This window comes from Rhinolophus sinicus, chromosome 14 (genome assembly GCF_057876585.1).
Source record: "Rhinolophus sinicus isolate RSI-liver-muscle chromosome 14, RSI-T2T, whole genome shotgun sequence".
Lineage (NCBI taxonomy): Eukaryota > Metazoa > Chordata > Mammalia > Chiroptera > Rhinolophidae > Rhinolophus > Rhinolophus sinicus.
In genome coordinates, this window is record NC_142514.1 from 187,673,499 (window position 1) to 187,690,869 (window position 17,371).

General features: G+C 63.3%; 2 protein-coding genes across 5 annotated transcripts; both read right to left on the reverse strand.

Annotated features, from left to right (window-relative positions):
* Nucleotides 1–1,554: 1,554 nt before the first annotated feature.
* Nucleotides 1,555–2,796, reverse strand: TNNI2 (troponin I2, fast skeletal type). The gene is made up of 5 exons (XM_019718578.3): nt 2,637–2,796; nt 2,425–2,553; nt 2,205–2,294; nt 1,923–2,099; nt 1,555–1,776 (listed from the first exon to the last, which is right to left on the reverse strand). Exons 2-5 carry the CDS (start codon nt 2,545–2,547, stop codon nt 1,681–1,683), a joined length of 486 nt encoding a protein of 161 aa, XP_019574137.2. The 5' UTR covers nt 2,548–2,553; nt 2,637–2,796; the 3' UTR covers nt 1,555–1,680.
* A 2,539-nt stretch (nt 2,797–5,335) lies between these two features.
* On the reverse strand, nt 5,336–15,921 carry SYT8 (synaptotagmin 8). Of its 4 annotated transcripts, XM_088789812.1 has the most exons (10): nt 15,748–15,914; nt 13,671–13,815; nt 7,641–7,750; nt 7,370–7,536; nt 6,762–6,860; nt 6,399–6,566; nt 6,161–6,328; nt 5,973–6,078; nt 5,742–5,875; nt 5,336–5,666 (listed from the first exon to the last, which is right to left on the reverse strand). In XM_088789812.1, the coding sequence occupies exons 1-10, from the start codon at nt 15,893–15,895 to the stop codon at nt 5,433–5,435; spliced, it is 1,479 nt and encodes a 492-aa protein (XP_088645938.1). In that variant the 5' UTR covers nt 15,896–15,914; the 3' UTR covers nt 5,336–5,432. The 4 variants fall into 4 exon arrangements, with proteins under 4 accessions (XP_088645938.1, XP_088645939.1, XP_019574136.3 ...); XM_088789813.1 differs by lacking the exon at nt 6,762–6,860 and having other exon boundaries at nt 15,748–15,921; XM_019718577.3 differs by lacking the exons at nt 13,671–13,815; nt 15,748–15,914 and adding an exon at nt 10,751–11,412 and having other exon boundaries at nt 7,641–7,746.
* Between the last annotated feature and the right edge of the window lie 1,450 nt (nt 15,922–17,371).

Consider the following 17,371-nt stretch of genomic DNA (forward strand, 5'->3'; position numbering starts at 1 on the left):
TCCTAGCGGACATGGCCCCCGAGAGCTGCCCGGTTCACTCTGTCGGGTCCACAGAGGGATACGGCTGTGCCGCTGGGCGATCTGGCCCCCAGAACCCATTCCTTGAAGCCCCTGGCCGCCCCACCCGCCCTGGCTCCACACAGGATGTGCCTATGCCTGGAATATCCCTGGGTGCCCTACACCCTGCCTGCCTCTCTGCTTGTCCTCCTCCTCCAGCCCCGTCTGAGAGCTCACCTTGCACAGTACCCCACCCCAGGCCAGGCCTGGGCCTCGCTTCTGAGCCCCACGGGCCCCTAAGCCCTGGATGGGCTCCGTGCCTCGCACTGCCTGGCTGCACCCACCAGGCAGGGACACTGTGGTCATCTGTGCTTGCCCGGCCCCAGGGGTGAGCGAGGGACTTTCCCCGGAGGCCTGGTTTCCTCTACAGGAGCTGGAGCAGGCGGCCCAGGCAGAAAGCAGCAGGCTTGGGAACGGGGGTTGACAAGTCTGGGCCTGGGCTGCAGGGCCACCTGGTTGGAGGGGCTGTGGGGAGCTATTCAAAGGACAGAGCTGGATCCCAGGCTGCAGTGGGGCTGGGAGCGGTGCTCGGTGAAAGCCGTCAGGGCGCCAGCTGACATCGGTGTCTCGGTCCTCGAGGCAGCCAAGGCTGAAGTAAGCTGCCCTTCCCATCTCTGGCCCCACACATCAATAGCTGGGACCTCCAGAGGGCAAGGGCAGGACAGACAGCTTCTCCATCACAAACCGCAGCCTGGCCTCCCCAGGCTCCCCACCAAAGATCTGAGCACAGGGACCTTGGCAGGCGGGCCACTGCGCCACCCATCACTAGGGAGGCCGACAGCGGCGGCCTTGCTGTGACAGTCCTTACCCGTCCCTTGATGTGTGAGGTGGGCTAGGGCCTTGGGCACAGCACAAAGACCCAAGCCCTCCCGTTGGCCCATGTGGGGCCAGTTCGGCCAATCATCAGTCCCTGGGTGGGGGCACAGACGCCAGCCCAGGCGAGCCCCTGCCCCCTCGGCACAAGCCACCTTGGGAGGGCCGCCAACACTGTCCCAGTGTATCCCCTGTGGGAGGGTGTGGGGTCTTAGGACAGGCAGTCTGACAGGAATGGGGGCTGCCCACAGTGTGCATGCCTGCCATGGCCCCTCGCCGGGACTTGTCTCTTACGGAGAGGGTCTCTGTGTGGGTGGGGGCCTCTCATGAAGACTGTGCAAACGGACAAATGACCTCATTTTGAGAATTCCTGCTCAGACATGACTTGGGCCATCTGTCACCAGAGAAAGCTCTGGAGAGCACCCGGGAAATGACCACTAACCGTACCACGCAGTCTCAGGGTGCAGGCCGGGTGGATTCCAGTATAAGGGCCTTCCCAACCCGGCCTGAAATTCCCGAAGCCCGTGCCTATCTCCCCCATGCCCTCATCCTGGGCTTCCCCAGCACGTTGCTGACAGCTCTGGCACACCACCGTCTGATGGGGCTTCCCGGAGCGTGGCGGGCACCCAGAGGCTCCAGGCAGCCAGCGGGCAGAGGCTGGGGCAGAACCACAGCAAACCAGTCTCGGGGTTGGAAGCCTTTATTGACAGCTGAGATGAGCCTGGTTGTGGGCCAGCGCTGTCGGCCTGCCCTCCTGCACTGTGTGCTGGGAGCCCAGAGCGCCCCACCCACCACAAGGCGGCGGGGCTCCTAGGACTCGGACTCGAACATCTTCTTCCGGCCCTCCATGCCAGACTTCTCCTCGATGTTCTTCCGCCAGTCACCCACATCGCGCAGGTCCCGTTCCTGGGCGTGGGGCCGGGACAAGGCTCAGGCCCGCCCGGCCCACCAGGAAGCGGGAGACCACCCTCAGCCTCTGTTCCCCCTCTGTGAATGGGCTCCCGGGCGGGAGCTGTGGGAGTCAGCCCTGCAGGGCTGGCGGAGGGGCCTACCTTCTCGGTGTCCTCCTTCTTGACCTGCTTCAGGTTGGCCCGCAGGTCCATGCACACCTTGTGCTTGGAGCCCAGCAGGGCCTTAAGCATGGCGTCGGCCGACATGCGTACCCTTCTCAGCGGCGGCCTCTTGAACTTGCCTCTCAGGTCGAATAGCTTCTGGTTCATGTCCTCCAGCTGTGGGTAGGGGAGGGCCGTGTAGGAGCCAGCGGGGCCAGACCCCACCGCGTCGGGGCGCCCGCCCCCGTGTCCCCTGCCTGTCCCCTGCCCGTCCCCTCTCACCTCCTTGGTGCTCTTCTGCACCTTCATTTCCATGTCATATTTCTCCTCCTCGGCCTTGTCGATCTTGGCGTGCAGCTGTTTACAGAGCTCCTGGGGGTGGACACGCAGGTGGGCGGCCATCCCGACACTCGGCCCCACCTGCCCTGACCACCCTACTAGTCCTCTTGCCCAATGGGGAAACTGAGGCGAGAGGCAGGAGCGCGGCTCGGGCTCGGGGTACCTGCACCTCGGCCGTGGAGCCAGGGATGTGCAGCGGGGGGCAGCTCTCCGCCAGGTAGTTCTGCTTCTCAGACTCGCGGCGACTCTCCTCCTTCTCAAGCTCCGCGGCTGCGATCTGGAGCATGACGCTCTGTGGGGGGCAGGGGCAGGCGCGGGTGAGGGGCTGCGGCTCAGCCTGGGGGACCCCAGCGGCCCTCCCCCAGCCGCACCTACCTTCAGGTGTTGTCTGCGGGCCGTGAGGGCCCTGTTTCGCTTCTGCAGGGCGGGGAGAGGAGGCAGTCAGGACCAGCCTGGAGCCCCCAGAACCCCACATCCTTTTCACCCCCCCACCCAGGCCAGGGGGTCCTGCTCACGAGGCAGCTGGTCTAGGAAACCCCGAGGCCCTGGTTGGGGGCTTGGCCCAGGACACTGCCCTGCATGATGTGGAGAAAAGGCTACAGCTCAGAGGCAGTGGGGAGGGAGGGGGGTGCAGGGCCGGGTGAGGGGGTGCAGTAATCAGAAAGAAGAACCAATCCCCCGGTGACCAGGCCACAGCCGCACTTCCCCTGCCCCAGGAGGCACCGGGCAGCCACTTCCTCTGTTGCATCAGTGTCTGAGGGTGGGGTGTCTTCTTGGGGCTTGAAACTCTGACCCCTGACCTATCCCCAGTGAGGGTCCAAGTCCCTGGGTTTCACCCCAAGAAGGTACTCACCTCATCACTGTCCCAGGAGGGCAGGCGGAGGTGGAGGAGAAAAGACAGAGGTTAGGGCCATGTGCTGGGGCGGGTGGGGACAGGAGGTGGCCAGGGTGGGCAGGGGTCACTGCTGGGAGATGCAGAGACTCCTGCCCGGGGAGGGGGGAAGGGGGGCGGGGTTGACGGGGAACCAGGGATGGGGACTCCACTTACTCCCCCATCTTGAGGTCCTGGGCTTAGAGCCTGTAGGAGAGAAAGGCAGGGGTGTCAGGGCCACAAACCCGTTCTGCCATGGACATTAGCTGCTTGTGGGTGTGGGTGGCTTGTGCAGCACCTCACATGAACCCAGCCCTTTGTCCCCAACTCTGCCCTCCTTGGGCAGTGGGGACGATGTCTTGGAATCCCCTGGGGTGAGAAGTAAGAGGAGAAAGTGTTCCAGAAATGTCCCAGGCAGGGCCTGGGGTGCAGCAGCTGTCCTCAAGGGAGGAGGGAGATGGGCCAGCACAGGTGGCTGCCAGAGCCACTGGCTACTTTTAGCTCTGCTCCTTCGGCTTTGGGCCCAAGTGCATGCGAGAAGCTGCTCCCCAGTTTGACCTGGGGTCCCTCAACCCTAAAGCCCCCTTCCTGTGTCCCAGACATGAGGCCTGGTCACCAGGGGCTGTCCAGGACCCCTGCCCGACCTCAGCCCTCCTGCTCCTAGCTCCATGGACGCCCCCCAGACAGGGCTGCTAGAGGCCCCCAGCCCCCAGCCCCCCACCCAGGGAAGTCCTCCTGCTAGCTATCTCGAGTAGTGCCTGTTCCCAGCCTCAGCTGGCCCGGCCGGCCTCACCTAACGTCTGGGCAGCAGTGCTGGGAGCGAGGTCAGGCCGGCAGTGGCAAGTTGGGCTGGTGGGCCCAGGGGGAGGGGTATAAATGGCTTCCCCCAGGCTGGGCCCCTGCTCAGAAAGGGCATGGAGCCCTTCTCAGACCAATGGGGGCACAGGGACCTCACCACCTGCCCAGGCTGCCTGGCCCGGCCCAGCCTCGTGCCGCCGTCTAGTCCAAGAAGTCTTGGAGGGGGGGTACTGAGGTTGGATTGCTCTATTTAGGGATCTCTGACGAGTTCAGGAAGACTCCTGGTTCTCGCTCGCAAGGAGCCTGAGGCAGCTAAGCACAGCCTGACTGGGCTGTTGGGGGGGGCCGGGGGGGGCCGCGTTGCAGGGCTCAGGGGTCTCTGAGGGGACCCTGGGAGCCTGGCCCCATCTGGTACTACAATAGGGTCCACACTGCAGCCACCTCTTCTGCAGCTCACAGTCCCCTTTCAGCCCAGCAGGCGCCTCAGCCATGAGCTGGCTGTGCCTCCCTTTTTCCAAGCCAGCTGGGGCCTGCAGCAGTGGTGGGGGTCTCTGGGGTGGGGCTGCCCTCCCCTGGGTGGGATCCTGCCTTCCCTCGCCTGCTGGGGAGCAGGAACGGGGGTGCTCTGGACGTGCTGCCTGCCAGGGACGCCCTGCCTGAGGGACGTTCCTGCACAGCTCGGAACACGTCCCTCATCGAGGATGGTGACACCACCCTCATGAAACCCTCCCTGACCTGAGGGGCTTGGGGCCCAGGCAGGCCCGGCATTGCCCTTCTCACCCTGGTTGGGGCCTGTGTCCCCCGCCCGGGCCCCCACCCAGGAGAGGCATCTGGAGGACCATGACTTGGCACCCTCTGAGCTGGGGTGCGGGCCCCAGCCCTGCCCATGTCTCGGCCGTGGGGAGGGTCAGGGAAAGCTGAGGCCTCCAGATGTGTGGGGGATTAAAGCTGCGTTCTTTCCCAGCCACGCTGAGCCCCCAGAGGCCCCAGCAGCTTCCAAAGGCATCTGCTGCCCCCTGCTGCTCGCACAGAGGAGGCCCTGCAGCCATTGTCCCGTAGGTTTTGGGGCTCTGCGAGGAGCCACGGCAGCCCCTGGAGTTGGGGTTCCTTCCATCTACCATCACCAGCCCCCCAATGCTTCCCAATCACCCACCATGTGCCTGGGGGGCCGTCTCTCCTCCCCCACGCCATCCCTGATGCTCCAACCCCCACAGACAGGAGGGCTCCCGACCTCCTGGTATTGTCCCTGTTGAGCTTGGAGGAGCCCCCTCCACCCCACCCGGGGTCAGGCGTTGGTCAGAAGCCTCTGGATCTGGCTGAGTCTGGAGAAGAAACCCTCTCCTTGCCCTTGGGAGGGGCTCCTGACCCTACTGTGTCCCCTGAGGGCTCAGAAAGGACACTTAGCGGTGGTAGGAGGAGGCGTTTATTGCAGTGGGCCCCACAGAGGGGCCTGGACGGGTACCCACAGCCCAGTCCAGGGAGATTGAGGCACAGAGACGCTTTCAGGAGCCAGGCAAGGGCAGATGCAGGCGGGGCTGCAGGGCCAAGGCCTGGTCCACCTCCCTGGGGGGCTGCAGGCGGTGCCACTGGGTGACAGGTCGCCGGGCATGTGCCAGCATGTCCGCCCAGTGCTGCAGGGGCTGACCAGAGGCCCGGGTGCCGAGCACCACCTTACCCACCGGCTCGGTCCGGAGCCGCGGGCCCCGGGCCCAGACGGCCAGTACCAGATCCACACTCTGGGAAGAGAAAGACAGTGGTCAGTTTGCCCCCCAGTGAAGACCCGCCCTCCCCTTTCCTCCAGGCAGGCCCACCTGGATCTGGCTGAAAGGCACGAGGAAAGTGAAGGCCTCGTTGAAGTAGGGGGTGGTCGTGCTCTTCCTGGCAGATGTCTTTCTCCTCTTCCATTTCCTCTGGTTCAACATGAGCTGGACCTTCACGTAGGGCTCTGGGCAGGCAAAAGAGGTTGAAGGGTGATGCAGATCTGAGAGCTAAGCCCTCAGGCCCCGCTCTGTCCACTCGGTGTGGGCAGGTATGGTCCTCACCTGCCAGCCCTGGGGTCAGGCCTCGGGCCTCCAGCACAACCACAGTCAGCCGGCCTGAGCCGGGCACGTACTGGAGCGAGAAGCACAGCTCCCCGGTCTGCTCAGCCTGCGGGTGGCGAGAGGGGGCCTCAGCCTCCCTGTTGGCACCAGACAGAGCCAGGCTTGAGCCTGGTGGTCAGTGGCCTCACCTCGGTGGTGCCTGGTGGGCCCAGCTGGTGCCAGAGCTCCAGGACGTGCCGCAGGTCAATGGCGCCCAGTGGCAGACTGAGCTCGCCCAGTGGCTCATGCTGGGAGAAGCATCTGGAGTCCAGTAGCCGCACCTGCAGGGTGGTCTGGGGCAGCTCTGCTGGCGGGACCTGCGGGCAGGGGTGTGAGCCAGCCCTTGCCACCCGGCCCAGGCTCCCCACCCATCGGGCCCGGACTCACACGGAAGCAGCAGGTCTCGTGAAACACGGGATTGAGTGTGCCACGGTGCGCTTTTGTTTCATATCTGTGCCCGGGCTGGGTGGAGAGGCTGACGCAGGCGTAGGGGTCTGCTGTGTCCCCTGGGCCCCTGGCCCTCAGGTCCACTGCTTGCTTGAGGCCCACCTTGATCTGGGAGCCAGGGTGTGGCTCAGCCAGGGCTTTCCCTGGTCAGCCCCACACCCAGCACCCAGCATCCAGTGCCCAGCGCCCAGCACCTAGCACCCAGCGCCCAGCACCCAGCACCCAGCACCTAGCAATCGCCCTTCAGCCACCACCTCTCCACAAACCCACAGACCCTCTGGGTCCACAAAGTGGGGCCCTCACCTGCTGGCTTCCTGAGTCGTACTGCAGGGAGAGCTGCAGGCGCCCCCACTGCTGGGGCCCCCCTGGATTGGACTCCACATTACCCACCTCCGGCTGCACCTGAGTGGGTAGGGACTGCTGACAGGTGCTGCTGGAATCGTGCCCCCATGGGAGCCCTGGGCCTACCAGGCATCCGTTCCGGGACTCGGGTCAAACCACCCACCTCCAGCTAGGCCACCGGAAGGGCTCACACCCTCAGCTCAGCTCTGAGACCAGCCAGAATCGATGGATCTTCCCTGAATCCATCTCTGGCACCACTGCTTCCCTCCAGAAACTGCTGTGGCACCCCGTGGCACACGGCCCAATCCCTGGGGCTGGCACTCCCGGCCCTCAGGTCCTGGTCCCACCTGTCTCTCTTTGTCACTTTTTTCCTCTCCACTTTGCTCATGGCTCCCCTGCCAAGAGGGCCCCCTGCCCCTGCATCTGGGCAGACCAGCCGGCCCTGGGGCTGAGCTCAGCCTTGGCCGCACTGGGCCACCCTGAGCCCCGGAGCCTGGACCTTGAGCTGCCCTCTGGGACGGCCCCAGCTGAGAGCTGGGCACTGACGAGCACTGGCAGCCACTCCTCACCAGGTGGGTGGTGATGCTGCTGCGGGCACTGCCCAGGCCCACGGCCACCTTGTCCCTGGGCTTCTTCCTGCGGTGTCGGTGGCAGCAACGGCAGAGGACACAGAGGAGGCAGGAAACAATGAGGACGCCGGCGGCAGCAGCAACGGTGATGAGTGCCCAGCGGGGCCCTGGGTGGGCACACAGACGGGCCCGACGGGCCTCTGTGGCCGGTGGCTGCCCCCCCAACTGGGCCGGGCCAGCCCCTTGCCCCTCCCGGGATCCCACAACTCACAGGGGATCCTGGCGATGAGGTCTGGGATGAGCCCAGGTTCAGCTGTGGTGCCCACCGGGGCTGGTGTTCTGTAGGGGCCTGTGGGCCGTCCCATCTTCCCACCCTGCTGGCTTGGAGGAGATGGGAGACAGCGGGGCAGCCGGGTCACCTGTGGGGATAGCCCCTCGGGCCCCTGTCCACCGCGCCATCAGCCCAGCAGCAGCAGCTTGGGTTTGCCTGGGCCAGGAGGCAGCCTGGGGTGGCCGGGGTGATGGTTCTGAGTGGAGCCCAGGAGAGGGAGGCCCTGGGCTTTGGCCAAAGTGCCGGCTCAGCCGCCACAGGCCCGGCCTCCTGGCCACCTCCCCAGCCCCCAGCCCTAGCCAAGCACGCCAGGCCTGGGCAGCCTGGGCCCTGCCCTCGCTGGTCCTCCCTGCAGAGCCTTCCGCCCTCACTGCAGGGCCTTCTCCTTCAGGAAACCCCCTTGTTCCCCCGGCCCAGGGTCCTGCTTATTGGTCGTTGTTGGGGTCCCATCTCATCTCTGCCCTGGCCTCAGGCCCACCGTGGTTTGCCCACCACACAGGTGGGCCATGTTCACACATGTGATCCCCTGGCCCAGGAGTAACCTGGGAGCATGATGATGGGGGCTCAGAGGGGTCAGGAATCTGCTGGGGTCATGGGGGGAGCAAGAGGGTGAGGAGTGGGGTTGGCTGCCGATGGGAGCTGGTCTAAGCAAGCTCGGCATGAAGGTGCGTTCCTGGCACGGGCGGGCCCGGGGCGAGCAGCACCTGGGGAGGAGGGCGAGGTGGGGGCAGGCAGGGGCAGGGTGTAGCTGGGAGCGGCCAGAACATTCCTTGCAAACTGACTCAGCAGCCCGCCGGCCCAGACCTGCCTATCTGCCATGCTTAGGCGAGGGGGTAGGAAGGAGGGCGGGCCAGCACAGCCGCCTGCCTGGGGCCTAGGGAGGGAGAACACCTGGCCAGGCTGGCCCCTCCCATCCATGGCAGGGACCCAGAATTTCAAGCTGGGGGCCCAATGCCACAGTGGGGTACACTGTGATCCCCTTGCCCACCGGCGACTCTGGCTCAGCTCCTCCTGGCCTCCCCCTCCCCTGGGAAGCACTGGCAGCCAAGAGGCACAGTTCCCCCAACTTGGGGCTCTCCCTCTTTGTCCAAAAGAGCCTGTCACCCCTCTCTTGACTTAGGGACCCAGCCCAGGCCACCCCCTCCAGCAATGACCAAACACCGGGGACAGACGCCCTGACCTCTGCAGCCCCACCCAACGTGGTGCTGAGCATACAAAGGGACAGAGAAGGGTCCCCCACAAACATGGCATCAATGCCCCACTCCCCGATTCGCTGGGCAGAAGCAGCCCCACTCCCAGGAGCAACCCATTCCTCAGGGTTAGGAGAGAGCTGCAGCTCAAAGACCGGAGAGAGGTGCCGAGACCCCTTCATCCTGCCTCCCAGGACTGGCTCTGTCGCCCCTCGAGGGGCTGGTCCCTGTGGGTCATAGCATAGAGGAGGGGTATGGAGGGCCCCGTGCTTGGTTTCATGCCTGCCGTTGCCGTCTTGAAATTCTAACCGGTTTTGAACAAGAGGCTGCACGTTTTTGGCATGGGCCCTGTACGTTATGGAGCCGGTCCTGGTCAGGGGGCTCCTCGGGTGAGGCCCCCACGATGGAGTGTGTGGTGCTCAGGGACACTCCCAAGCCTTGGCAGCCCCTTGGTACACTGCCCACTCTCCTGCGTCCACGTTCCCAGCTGGCTCCGTGTCCAGCAGGGACACTAAGCAGCACCCTGGAGGCCAGATTCGGATGGGTCGCGGGGCCTTGGGTGGCATTGGAAGTCAGCCTTTCCTTTTTGAACTGCCAGAACCCATGTCATGTATTCTGCAATTAAAGGAGCTGCATTCAAGATTGTTATGGCCCAGAAGTCAGGATCAGTGGTCAGCAGAGAAGCCCCACCTGCACGTGTTGTGTGCATGTGCATGTGTGTGCCTCTCCCCTGCCCCTAGTTTGCTGGTGTCCTCACCTGGGTTAGGGCAGGGCTGGGTGGGCACTGAGTCACAGGGATTAGGTGCTACTGACCCGGTAGGATTCCTGGGCCAGCTTAGGGAAGGTTGTCCCCCCAGAACCACAAGGGATGCCTGGAAGCTGGCCATAGAGGTTTCTGGAAACCTGGGGAGACTGGTCACAAGCACAGAGGGGCCTTGAGGCCTGGGGAAGCACAGGGTCCCTCAGGACCGCCGGGTCCTCATGGTGGTAAAGGTTCAGGCCGGCACACAGCCACCAGGTGGCGCCATCTGCTCCGCGGGACCCCGCCAGCCGGCCATGTTCCTGCCTCCCGGCTGAGGCTTCTGGGGAAAGCTTGCAGGAGCCCAGGCAGACACATAGCCCAGGGGCAACCCTCCCAGGCCCACAAGGGCTGCCTGGTTCTCCGCTCCCACACTAGTGCCTCCTGCAGCCCTGCTGCTCTGAGGCTCCCTCTGGGAGGGAACTTCCCTGCCCACCACTCAGAAGGCAGCAAAGCCCTTCCTGTGGTCTAACCCTGGTTGTCTATCTTCGGTAGCCTGGCTGTAAAAACCTTCTCCAGGAGTTCAGGCCGATTTTCCCAGGAACGGGAGGCAGGCATCCTTCCTAAATCCAGCCCCTCTTCCAGCTTCCCCCTCCAGGAAGCCGCCTTCTACCACTGTTGACCCAGCTCTGCTCTCTCCTTCTGGACACAGGCTTGTTCGCTCCTGTTGCTCCATGCCTACACTGTCCCTCCCCATCCCCATCCCTGTCCTACTTGACTTTCAAGAGCTGCGTAAGACCCACCTCCTCCAGGAAGCCCTCGCTGGTCACTCCTGGCCCTCAGACCTGCCCTGCTTTTTGTGCTGGATTCCCCGCTGAGTCCTCTCCCAACTCAGCATCCCAGCTCACCCAGGCGGTGGAGCAGGTGGGTCCCTGCCTGTGGACTTCCCTGGCAGCCTGGGCAGACCCTATTAAAGCTGTGCTGACTAACCCTTCCACCTTCAGGCCGACTGGAATTCTTTGTGCTTTGATGGAAGCAAGTTTCTGTGGACCTTCCTTGGGAAAAGCAAGGTTCTCCCTAATGTTGGGGGTGGCAACCCCCCAGGTGTAGCGCGTTCTCACCTGATGCCTGACTCTGTGGCCCGCCCAGCCTCCAGGCCTTCCTCTGGGACCCAGGTACCTGTGGGTAGTGTTCAGAGGCCGTGGCCAGAACCCAGCACTCAGGGCCTCTAGTGACTGGGAAGTTCTTGGTGGGTGAGAGGCTGTGGGAGGCAGGACTTCGGAGAGCCCCACCTCAGGGCCGGAACTGCTGGCCCTCAGGGCCGGGGAACTCCCTTGGGAGGAGGGTGCCTCCCTTGAGAGACCCAGGTACCAGGCATCGGGGTCCGGCCCACGTCCGGGGTCCCCTGGGCTGGGGCATCTTGACAGGCCTTTTGGGCTGAACTTTGGGTCAGGCAGGGAGAGGGAGGTCAGCCTGGACTGCACCTCAAGCAGGGTGTCCTGAGTCAGGAGGGCATCTGGGTTGGAAGGAGAATGGCTTTCTGTGGCTCTGGAGCCAAGCAAATGGAGTCCCAATGCCCAGCAAGGTGAGCTGTGTGTGCTGCTTTCCTGGGGCTCTCCTGGGTGTGCTGGGCAGGGACGGCGGGCGGCACCCTCCCTAGGTGACTATCTGGGCCTGCTTGGCCCTGCTGCTGCCCAGGCTTCTGGAGCTCAGAGAATCTTCTGGAAGTTTCCTGGGTCCAAGCCTTTGCCTCTGGCTGGGCTGGCCCCACCCCCAGGGTTCCCACTGAGCTGGAAGTCCTTTCTCCTGCTGCCCCAGCACCTCTGGCTCAGTGGGCCCAGCAGGGCTGGTAATCTGAGTTCCCGCTCTTAGCTCTGGCCGGTTTATCCGGTTCAGTCACTCTGGGTCAGGTCCCTCTCCTGGGCCCATCACTGAGTGGCCCTCATGTCTCTTGGAAGCCATTATCGGCTGGTGGCCAGACGTGGAACTGGTTAATGCTTAACAGGGAGCCTGCTGCACCAGGGCCGCCTGCAGGGCTGGTGGGGCAGGACTTCTGGGAGACACTGCCCAGGCTCTGAGGCTGCTCTGGGGACACAGCAGGTGGGGTGTGTGTGTGTGTGGGTGTGTGTGTGCACGCGTGTGCCCATGCTGGTCACGAGATGCTCAGGGTGCACATGGCACGTGGGGAACATGCATGTCCCTCCGGCACAATGTTCCCCTGGGCAGACCGGGCCTCCCTCCAAGTCCCACCCAGTGATGTGGTTTGGAAGGAGCGTGTAACAACACAGGGGCCAGGAGCCATCCAGCACAGCTCTGGGGCCATAGAGGAGGCCTGTTGGGGGGCAGCGAGGCACACTGGCAGGCTGGCGCCCTACTCTGGGGGAGACACATGGGCAGGGCGCCATGCCAGCCCCATGTGCTGTGGGGGCTTAGAGCGCAGCTGAGCACGTGTGCCCTGTGTGCCGCCCAGCCGGCTGTGTAGGGCCTTTGTGCCTTTCCCAGGATACGGGCGCCCCCGTGGCGAGACGGCGTCTGAGGTTCCCGGGCAGGAAGGAAAACCAAACAGAGCTGGCAGCCCCAGGCCACGTGGAGACCCTGGCGGGTGGGGCTCCTGGACCGGGGCTTTCTCTGGGGTGGCCTGGGGGATGTTTGAGGTTGGAACGCAGGGAAAGTGCTGGCTCGCGGAGACGGGAGCTGCTGGCGTGCAACGGTGGGACGTGCAGGCACGGCACGTGTGCACCCTGCCCACGCTGACCCCGGCCACCGGCATCCTGTTCATGGGCGCAGGACAGCCGAGGATGGGCACTCAGCTCACCACAGTCCTCTGTGGACAGGAAGCCCTGTGTCCACTCCCTGGGCCTCAGCCTGTGTGCCCGCCATCCTTGATTCAGGCTGTCTACGTCCTCGTCATCTGGGGACCCTGCACCCCATCACCCAAACATCTGGGGAGACTGCACCCCATCACCCAAACATCTGGGGAGACAGCACCCCATCACCCAAACATCTGGGGACCCTGCACCCCATCACCCAAACATCTGGGGACCCTGCACCCCATCACCCAAACATCTGGGGAGACAGCACCCCATCATCCAAACATCTGGGGACCCTGCACCCCATCACCCAAACATCTGGGGAGACAGCACCCCATCACCCAAACATCTGGGGACCCTGCACCCCATCACCCAAACATCTGGGGACCCTGCACCCCATCATCCAAACATCTGGGGAGACTGCACCCCATCACCCAAACATCTGGGGACCCTGCACCCCATCACCCAAACATCTGGGGAGACAGCACCCCATCACCCAAACATCTGGGGAGACAGCACCCCATCACCCAAACATCTGGGGACCCTGCACCCCATCACCCAAACATCTGGGGACCCTGCACCCCATCACCCAAACATCTGGGGACCCTGCACCCCATCACCCAAACATCTGGGGAGACAGCACCCCATCATCCAAACATCTGGGGAGACTGCACCCCATCATCCAAACATCTGGGGAGACAGCACCCCATCATCCAAACATCTGGGGAGACAGCACCCCATCATCCAAACATCTGGGGAGACAGCACCCCATCACCCAAACATCTGGGGAGACAGCACCCCATCACCCAAACATCTGGGGAGACTGCACCCCATCACCCAAACATCTGGGGACCCTGCACCCCATCACCCAAACATCTGGGGAGACAGCACCCCATCATCCAAACATCTGGGGACCTTGCACCCCATCACCCAAACATCTGGGGACCCTGCACCCCTGCACCCAAACATCTGGGGACCCTGCACCCCATCATCCAAACATCTGGGGACCTTGCACCCCATCATCCAAACATCTGGGGACCCTGCACCCCATCATCCAAACATCTGGGGACCCTGCACCCCATCATCCAAATATCTGGGGAGACAGCACCCCATCATCCAAACATCTGGGGACCTTGCACCCCATCATCCAAACATCTGGGGAGACTGCACCCCATCATCCAAACATCTGGGATCCTGCACCCCATCATTCAAGGAGTTGGGGAGCCTGTACCTCACTCTTCTGGATATTGGCATTGTGGTGCTGGTTCCTGGGCTTAATTCACCATCTTCTGAGTCTGTGTGCTTGTCCGTGAGTCTGGACTTCTGGGGATGTGAACCCCTTTTGGGGGTTTCTGGGTGAATTATATGCCATTCACCTGGAAATCAAGGGAACACACCGCTCTGTCTGACTGCATGTGCTAACCCACTCACTGAACGGTTCCAGTTCTCACGTCAGAGAACTGGGGTCCCCTGTAATCCAGGCACCGGGGTCCCTCCTGGGGCTGCTGGCACCCCTTCCCATTACTGCGTCTCCAAGGGCCTCTGGGACTCCAGCAGCCAGGGCCTGGGTCCTCTGCAGCTTTGGGGGACCTCATTCATCCAGGGCACCCCTGCCGTCAGAGCGCCTTTTCCCCACTCCTGCGAATACCTGGGGATACACCTGAGCCCCTGAACTTCCATGCAGGCTTCTCCCTTCACATCCAAGGTCTGGGCACTGAGACTCTGCTGTGTGGTCACCAGGGTGCCTGGACAGCCTGTACCCACTCGCTGGGCCCCTGGGTGCCTGAATCCCCCACCAACACGTCTCACTTGGCCTGTGTGCCAGGCCAGGCTGGTGGCCTCCATCCTGTGGTTTAGACGCCCGTGCTCCATCCGCCTCTCTCTGCCTGTGTGGGTCCCATTCATCCCTGTCTCGGGTCCTCTATGTACTATTCATTCGTGTGCTGGGCTGACTGCCGGCCCCGCCACCCAGGTGTCTAGGACGCCCTACCTATGTCTCCAAAGGGGGGTCCCCACCCCAAACATGTCTGAGGCCTGTACCCCATTAGTCTGAGCATCTGAAGTCCTGTATCCCATTAGCCTGAGTGTGGGGGCCTGTACCCCACTACTCAGTGTCTGGGGTACCATACCCCACTCTGTTGAAGGGCTGCACTGTGCATGCCAAATCGCCTTGGGACCTATAGCTTGACGTGTCTTGGTCACCCAGGGCTTGCAGATTCTGCTCTTGGGGCCCTAGGTTCTGAACACCAGTCTCTGGATAATTGGGGTGACTTATATGTCATCCAGTCTGCTCAGCCTTTCTGTAGCCCAGATAATGTAACTCTGCTAGACTCAGAAACTGGGGAGCTGGAGTCCCACCTATGTGGGCATCGGGTCAACACGGACCCCACACTGTAAGCGGCTGGGCGCCTGGCACCGCAGGTGTGGGAACACCTGGGGACTCAGCTCCTCCATCTGAGGGGCTCATCATCTCAGCATGGTGCCGCTGGGACCCCACCACCTGAATCCTCAGAGGGTCTGGATGGCCTTGCACCTCCTTGCACCCTGCAAGTCAAGGTCAACAGGCCCTGTCTCATTCACGTGAGCACATGGGAGCCAGCTGCCTGTCACCCTAAACTAGTGGATTCCACCACCTTCCTCTGAGCACGGGTCAGGACCACTGTCCCCATTCCCTCAGTCTAACTGCAGCCTGGATCCTCTTCCCATGGAGGCTCAAGAATCAGGGACCCCATGGCTCAGTCTCACATTCTGGTCCTCGGTTTTCTGAGTATCTGGGCAGCCCGTGCCCCACTCCTCCACATGGATCGGTAACAAGGACTTCAACTTGAACTTGACAGGCACTCTGCCCCCTATCATCTGAGCGTTACAGTGTCGTCCCTGTTTCCCTCGAGCTGCCTGAACCCCCTCCACTGAGGTCTCGGGCAGCCGAACCCCCACTGCCTGCCTCTCACGCAGGCCCACACCCAGCTCTCGGCCCACTGGCCAGTTCTAAGTTCCACCGCGTCTTTGGACGCCTGGTGCCCTCTCATGATGTCCCGGCCTGTGTGAGCCCATTCGTGCCATCCTGCGTCTCTGCAGGGTTCGTGCGTGACTACAGGCAGGCAGCTCCTCACCATCCAAACACCTGGGGGTCTGTGCCCTCCCTCTGGGGGTCTGAAGCCTCCACAGCCCCTGCAGCATTTGATGGGTGTGAGCCCCTCATGCAGGGCCCCCACGACCCCACTCATGACCATGAAGCCCGATCCTAGAACCCCACACGTCCATGGACTGGTGACAGGTCCTCTGACGATAAACGTCCAGACGCTCACCTGCACGTCCTGGTTCTGTGGTATGCACCCCACTCCTGAGTGGCTGAATCACATGTAGTCTGAGTTTTGGGGTGCTCTGTTCCCCATTCACCAGGGACTTTAGCATTGTACCCTCAGCATCCTGCATCCACACCTCATACAGGCCCATGTCCCAGGTCTCGGGCTGCCGGTGGCCAGCTCCAAGTTTCACCGCGTCTTTGGACGCCCGGCGCCCATTCAAGGGTGTCCCGGCCTGTGTGAGCCCATTCATCCCGTCCCCCCATCTCTGCCGGGTTCATGCGTGACTCCAGGCAGGCTGCACCCTGTCCGCCCACATCTCAAAGACAGTCTGTGCTTTGTCGTCCCTGTTCCAGGAACAGCCGCCGTGCAGCCAGCAGGCACATTCCGGGGTTTGGCTGAAAGCCAACGCAAACCTGGTGTTGCTGGCGCTAGCAGCAAACGAGGGGGGCGGGGGCGGGAGTGACCGAGGAGGGAAGAGTGGGACCCTCGGGTGGGGCGCATGCGATCAAAGACTTCCCTCCATGGTGCATGTCCCGGACAGGCTGCCAGCGGGAGCGGCGTGTGCACATTCCAGACCCCTCCACCTCCTGCCATTGCCTGCCCAGCCCGCCCCGCCTCCCGCCCGCTGGCCTCTTGGCCGGGAATGGTGAGGAGAGCCTGCCTGTAAGACATCAGGTCCCAGGTCCCAGGCCAGGGATGGGGGGCAGAGGTGGGCAATGGGGGGATTCCACCTCTGGGGACCAGAGACCCCTGCCCCCTGCTGCCATCCTGGCTGGGAGTGGCAGGCCACCTCCCTGTTCTGACCACCACTGCCAGCCCTGTTCCTCCCTGGGCACCTATGGTCTTTCGCAAGATGCACACAAGCCCCTTTCAAGCAGGCATGTGGGGTCGGTGGGCCTGGCCGAGCTGTGCCTTCACCTTGTTGGTTAAATAGGCCGCACGAAACCAGGCCCAGTGGGCCCTGGGACCCAGGCCACCCCGTCCAGGGTCATGGGCTGTGAGTGCTGACAGGGCCGCAGAGCATATGGAAAAATCACTTTCAGGACTGGTCCTGCAGTTGGTGGCCCCCCTTCTTGGTCACCTCTTGGGTTTCTGGGCTGCTGGGAGGCACCTGTCAGGTGGGGACAGTGGACAGGACCCTGAGCCTGCAGTGACTAGATGTCTCACTATTTGCAAGGACCGCACTATGTGTAGGCCCTGAGCACACATGGTGATGGCCCACAACAGAGAATTAGGAAGCCCCACTCCACCCCCGCCATTATGGCCAAAGGGTCCCGGAGCTCCAGAGAGGCATCCACTCCAGGCCCGCAGATCTGCCTCCCTGAAGCCTGCAGCTCTCCCATTCCGTCCCTCGCTCAGGTTTTGGGGTGTCCATGAGGCCAGTCAGGGACTCCCTGGCTGGTCTCTGCAGGGCCCTGACTGGGTCCCCTGCTCTGTTTTGCTGGTGGTCTGCAGGTGACTGAGTTGAGTGCTGGGTGGCCCAGGAGCGTTCCCCACAGGTGCGCTCTCCAGGGGTAGTCTCAACTTCCCCGTGGTCACCCCCAGGGCAGCCCCCCCATCAGCACGCCTTGGCGTAGGACCCGAGCGGCAGAGCCAGAACCCAGGCGGCTAGGGGGCCAGGGCA

Bases quoted from the DNA above. Each gene is read 5' to 3' on its own strand.
- TNNI2 (XM_019718578.3), bottom strand. From the start codon at position 2,547: ATGCTCCAGATCGCAGCCGCGGAGCTTGAGAAGGAGGAGAGTCGCCGC. The intron at 2,100-2,204 runs GTGAGAGGGGAC...CCCTACCCACAG, and splicing joins TGCAGAAGAGCACCAAGGAG to CTGGAGGACATGAACCAGAA. The intron at 1,777-1,922 runs GTAGGCCCCTCC...CCCCACGCCCAG, and splicing joins AGAAGGAGGACACCGAGAAG to GAACGGGACCTGCGCGATGT.
- SYT8 (XM_088789812.1), bottom strand. From the start codon at position 15,895: ATGGGCCTGTATGAGGTGTGGATGCAGGATGCTGAGGGTACAATGCTA. The intron at 7,751-13,670 runs GTACAGGCTCCC...ATCTCCTCCAAG, and splicing joins CCAATATCCAGAAGAGTGAG to CCAGCAGGGTGGGAAGATGG. The intron at 6,079-6,160 runs GTGAGGCCACTG...CGCCACCCGCAG, and splicing joins GCCCACCAGGCACCACCGAG to GCTGAGCAGACCGGGGAGCT.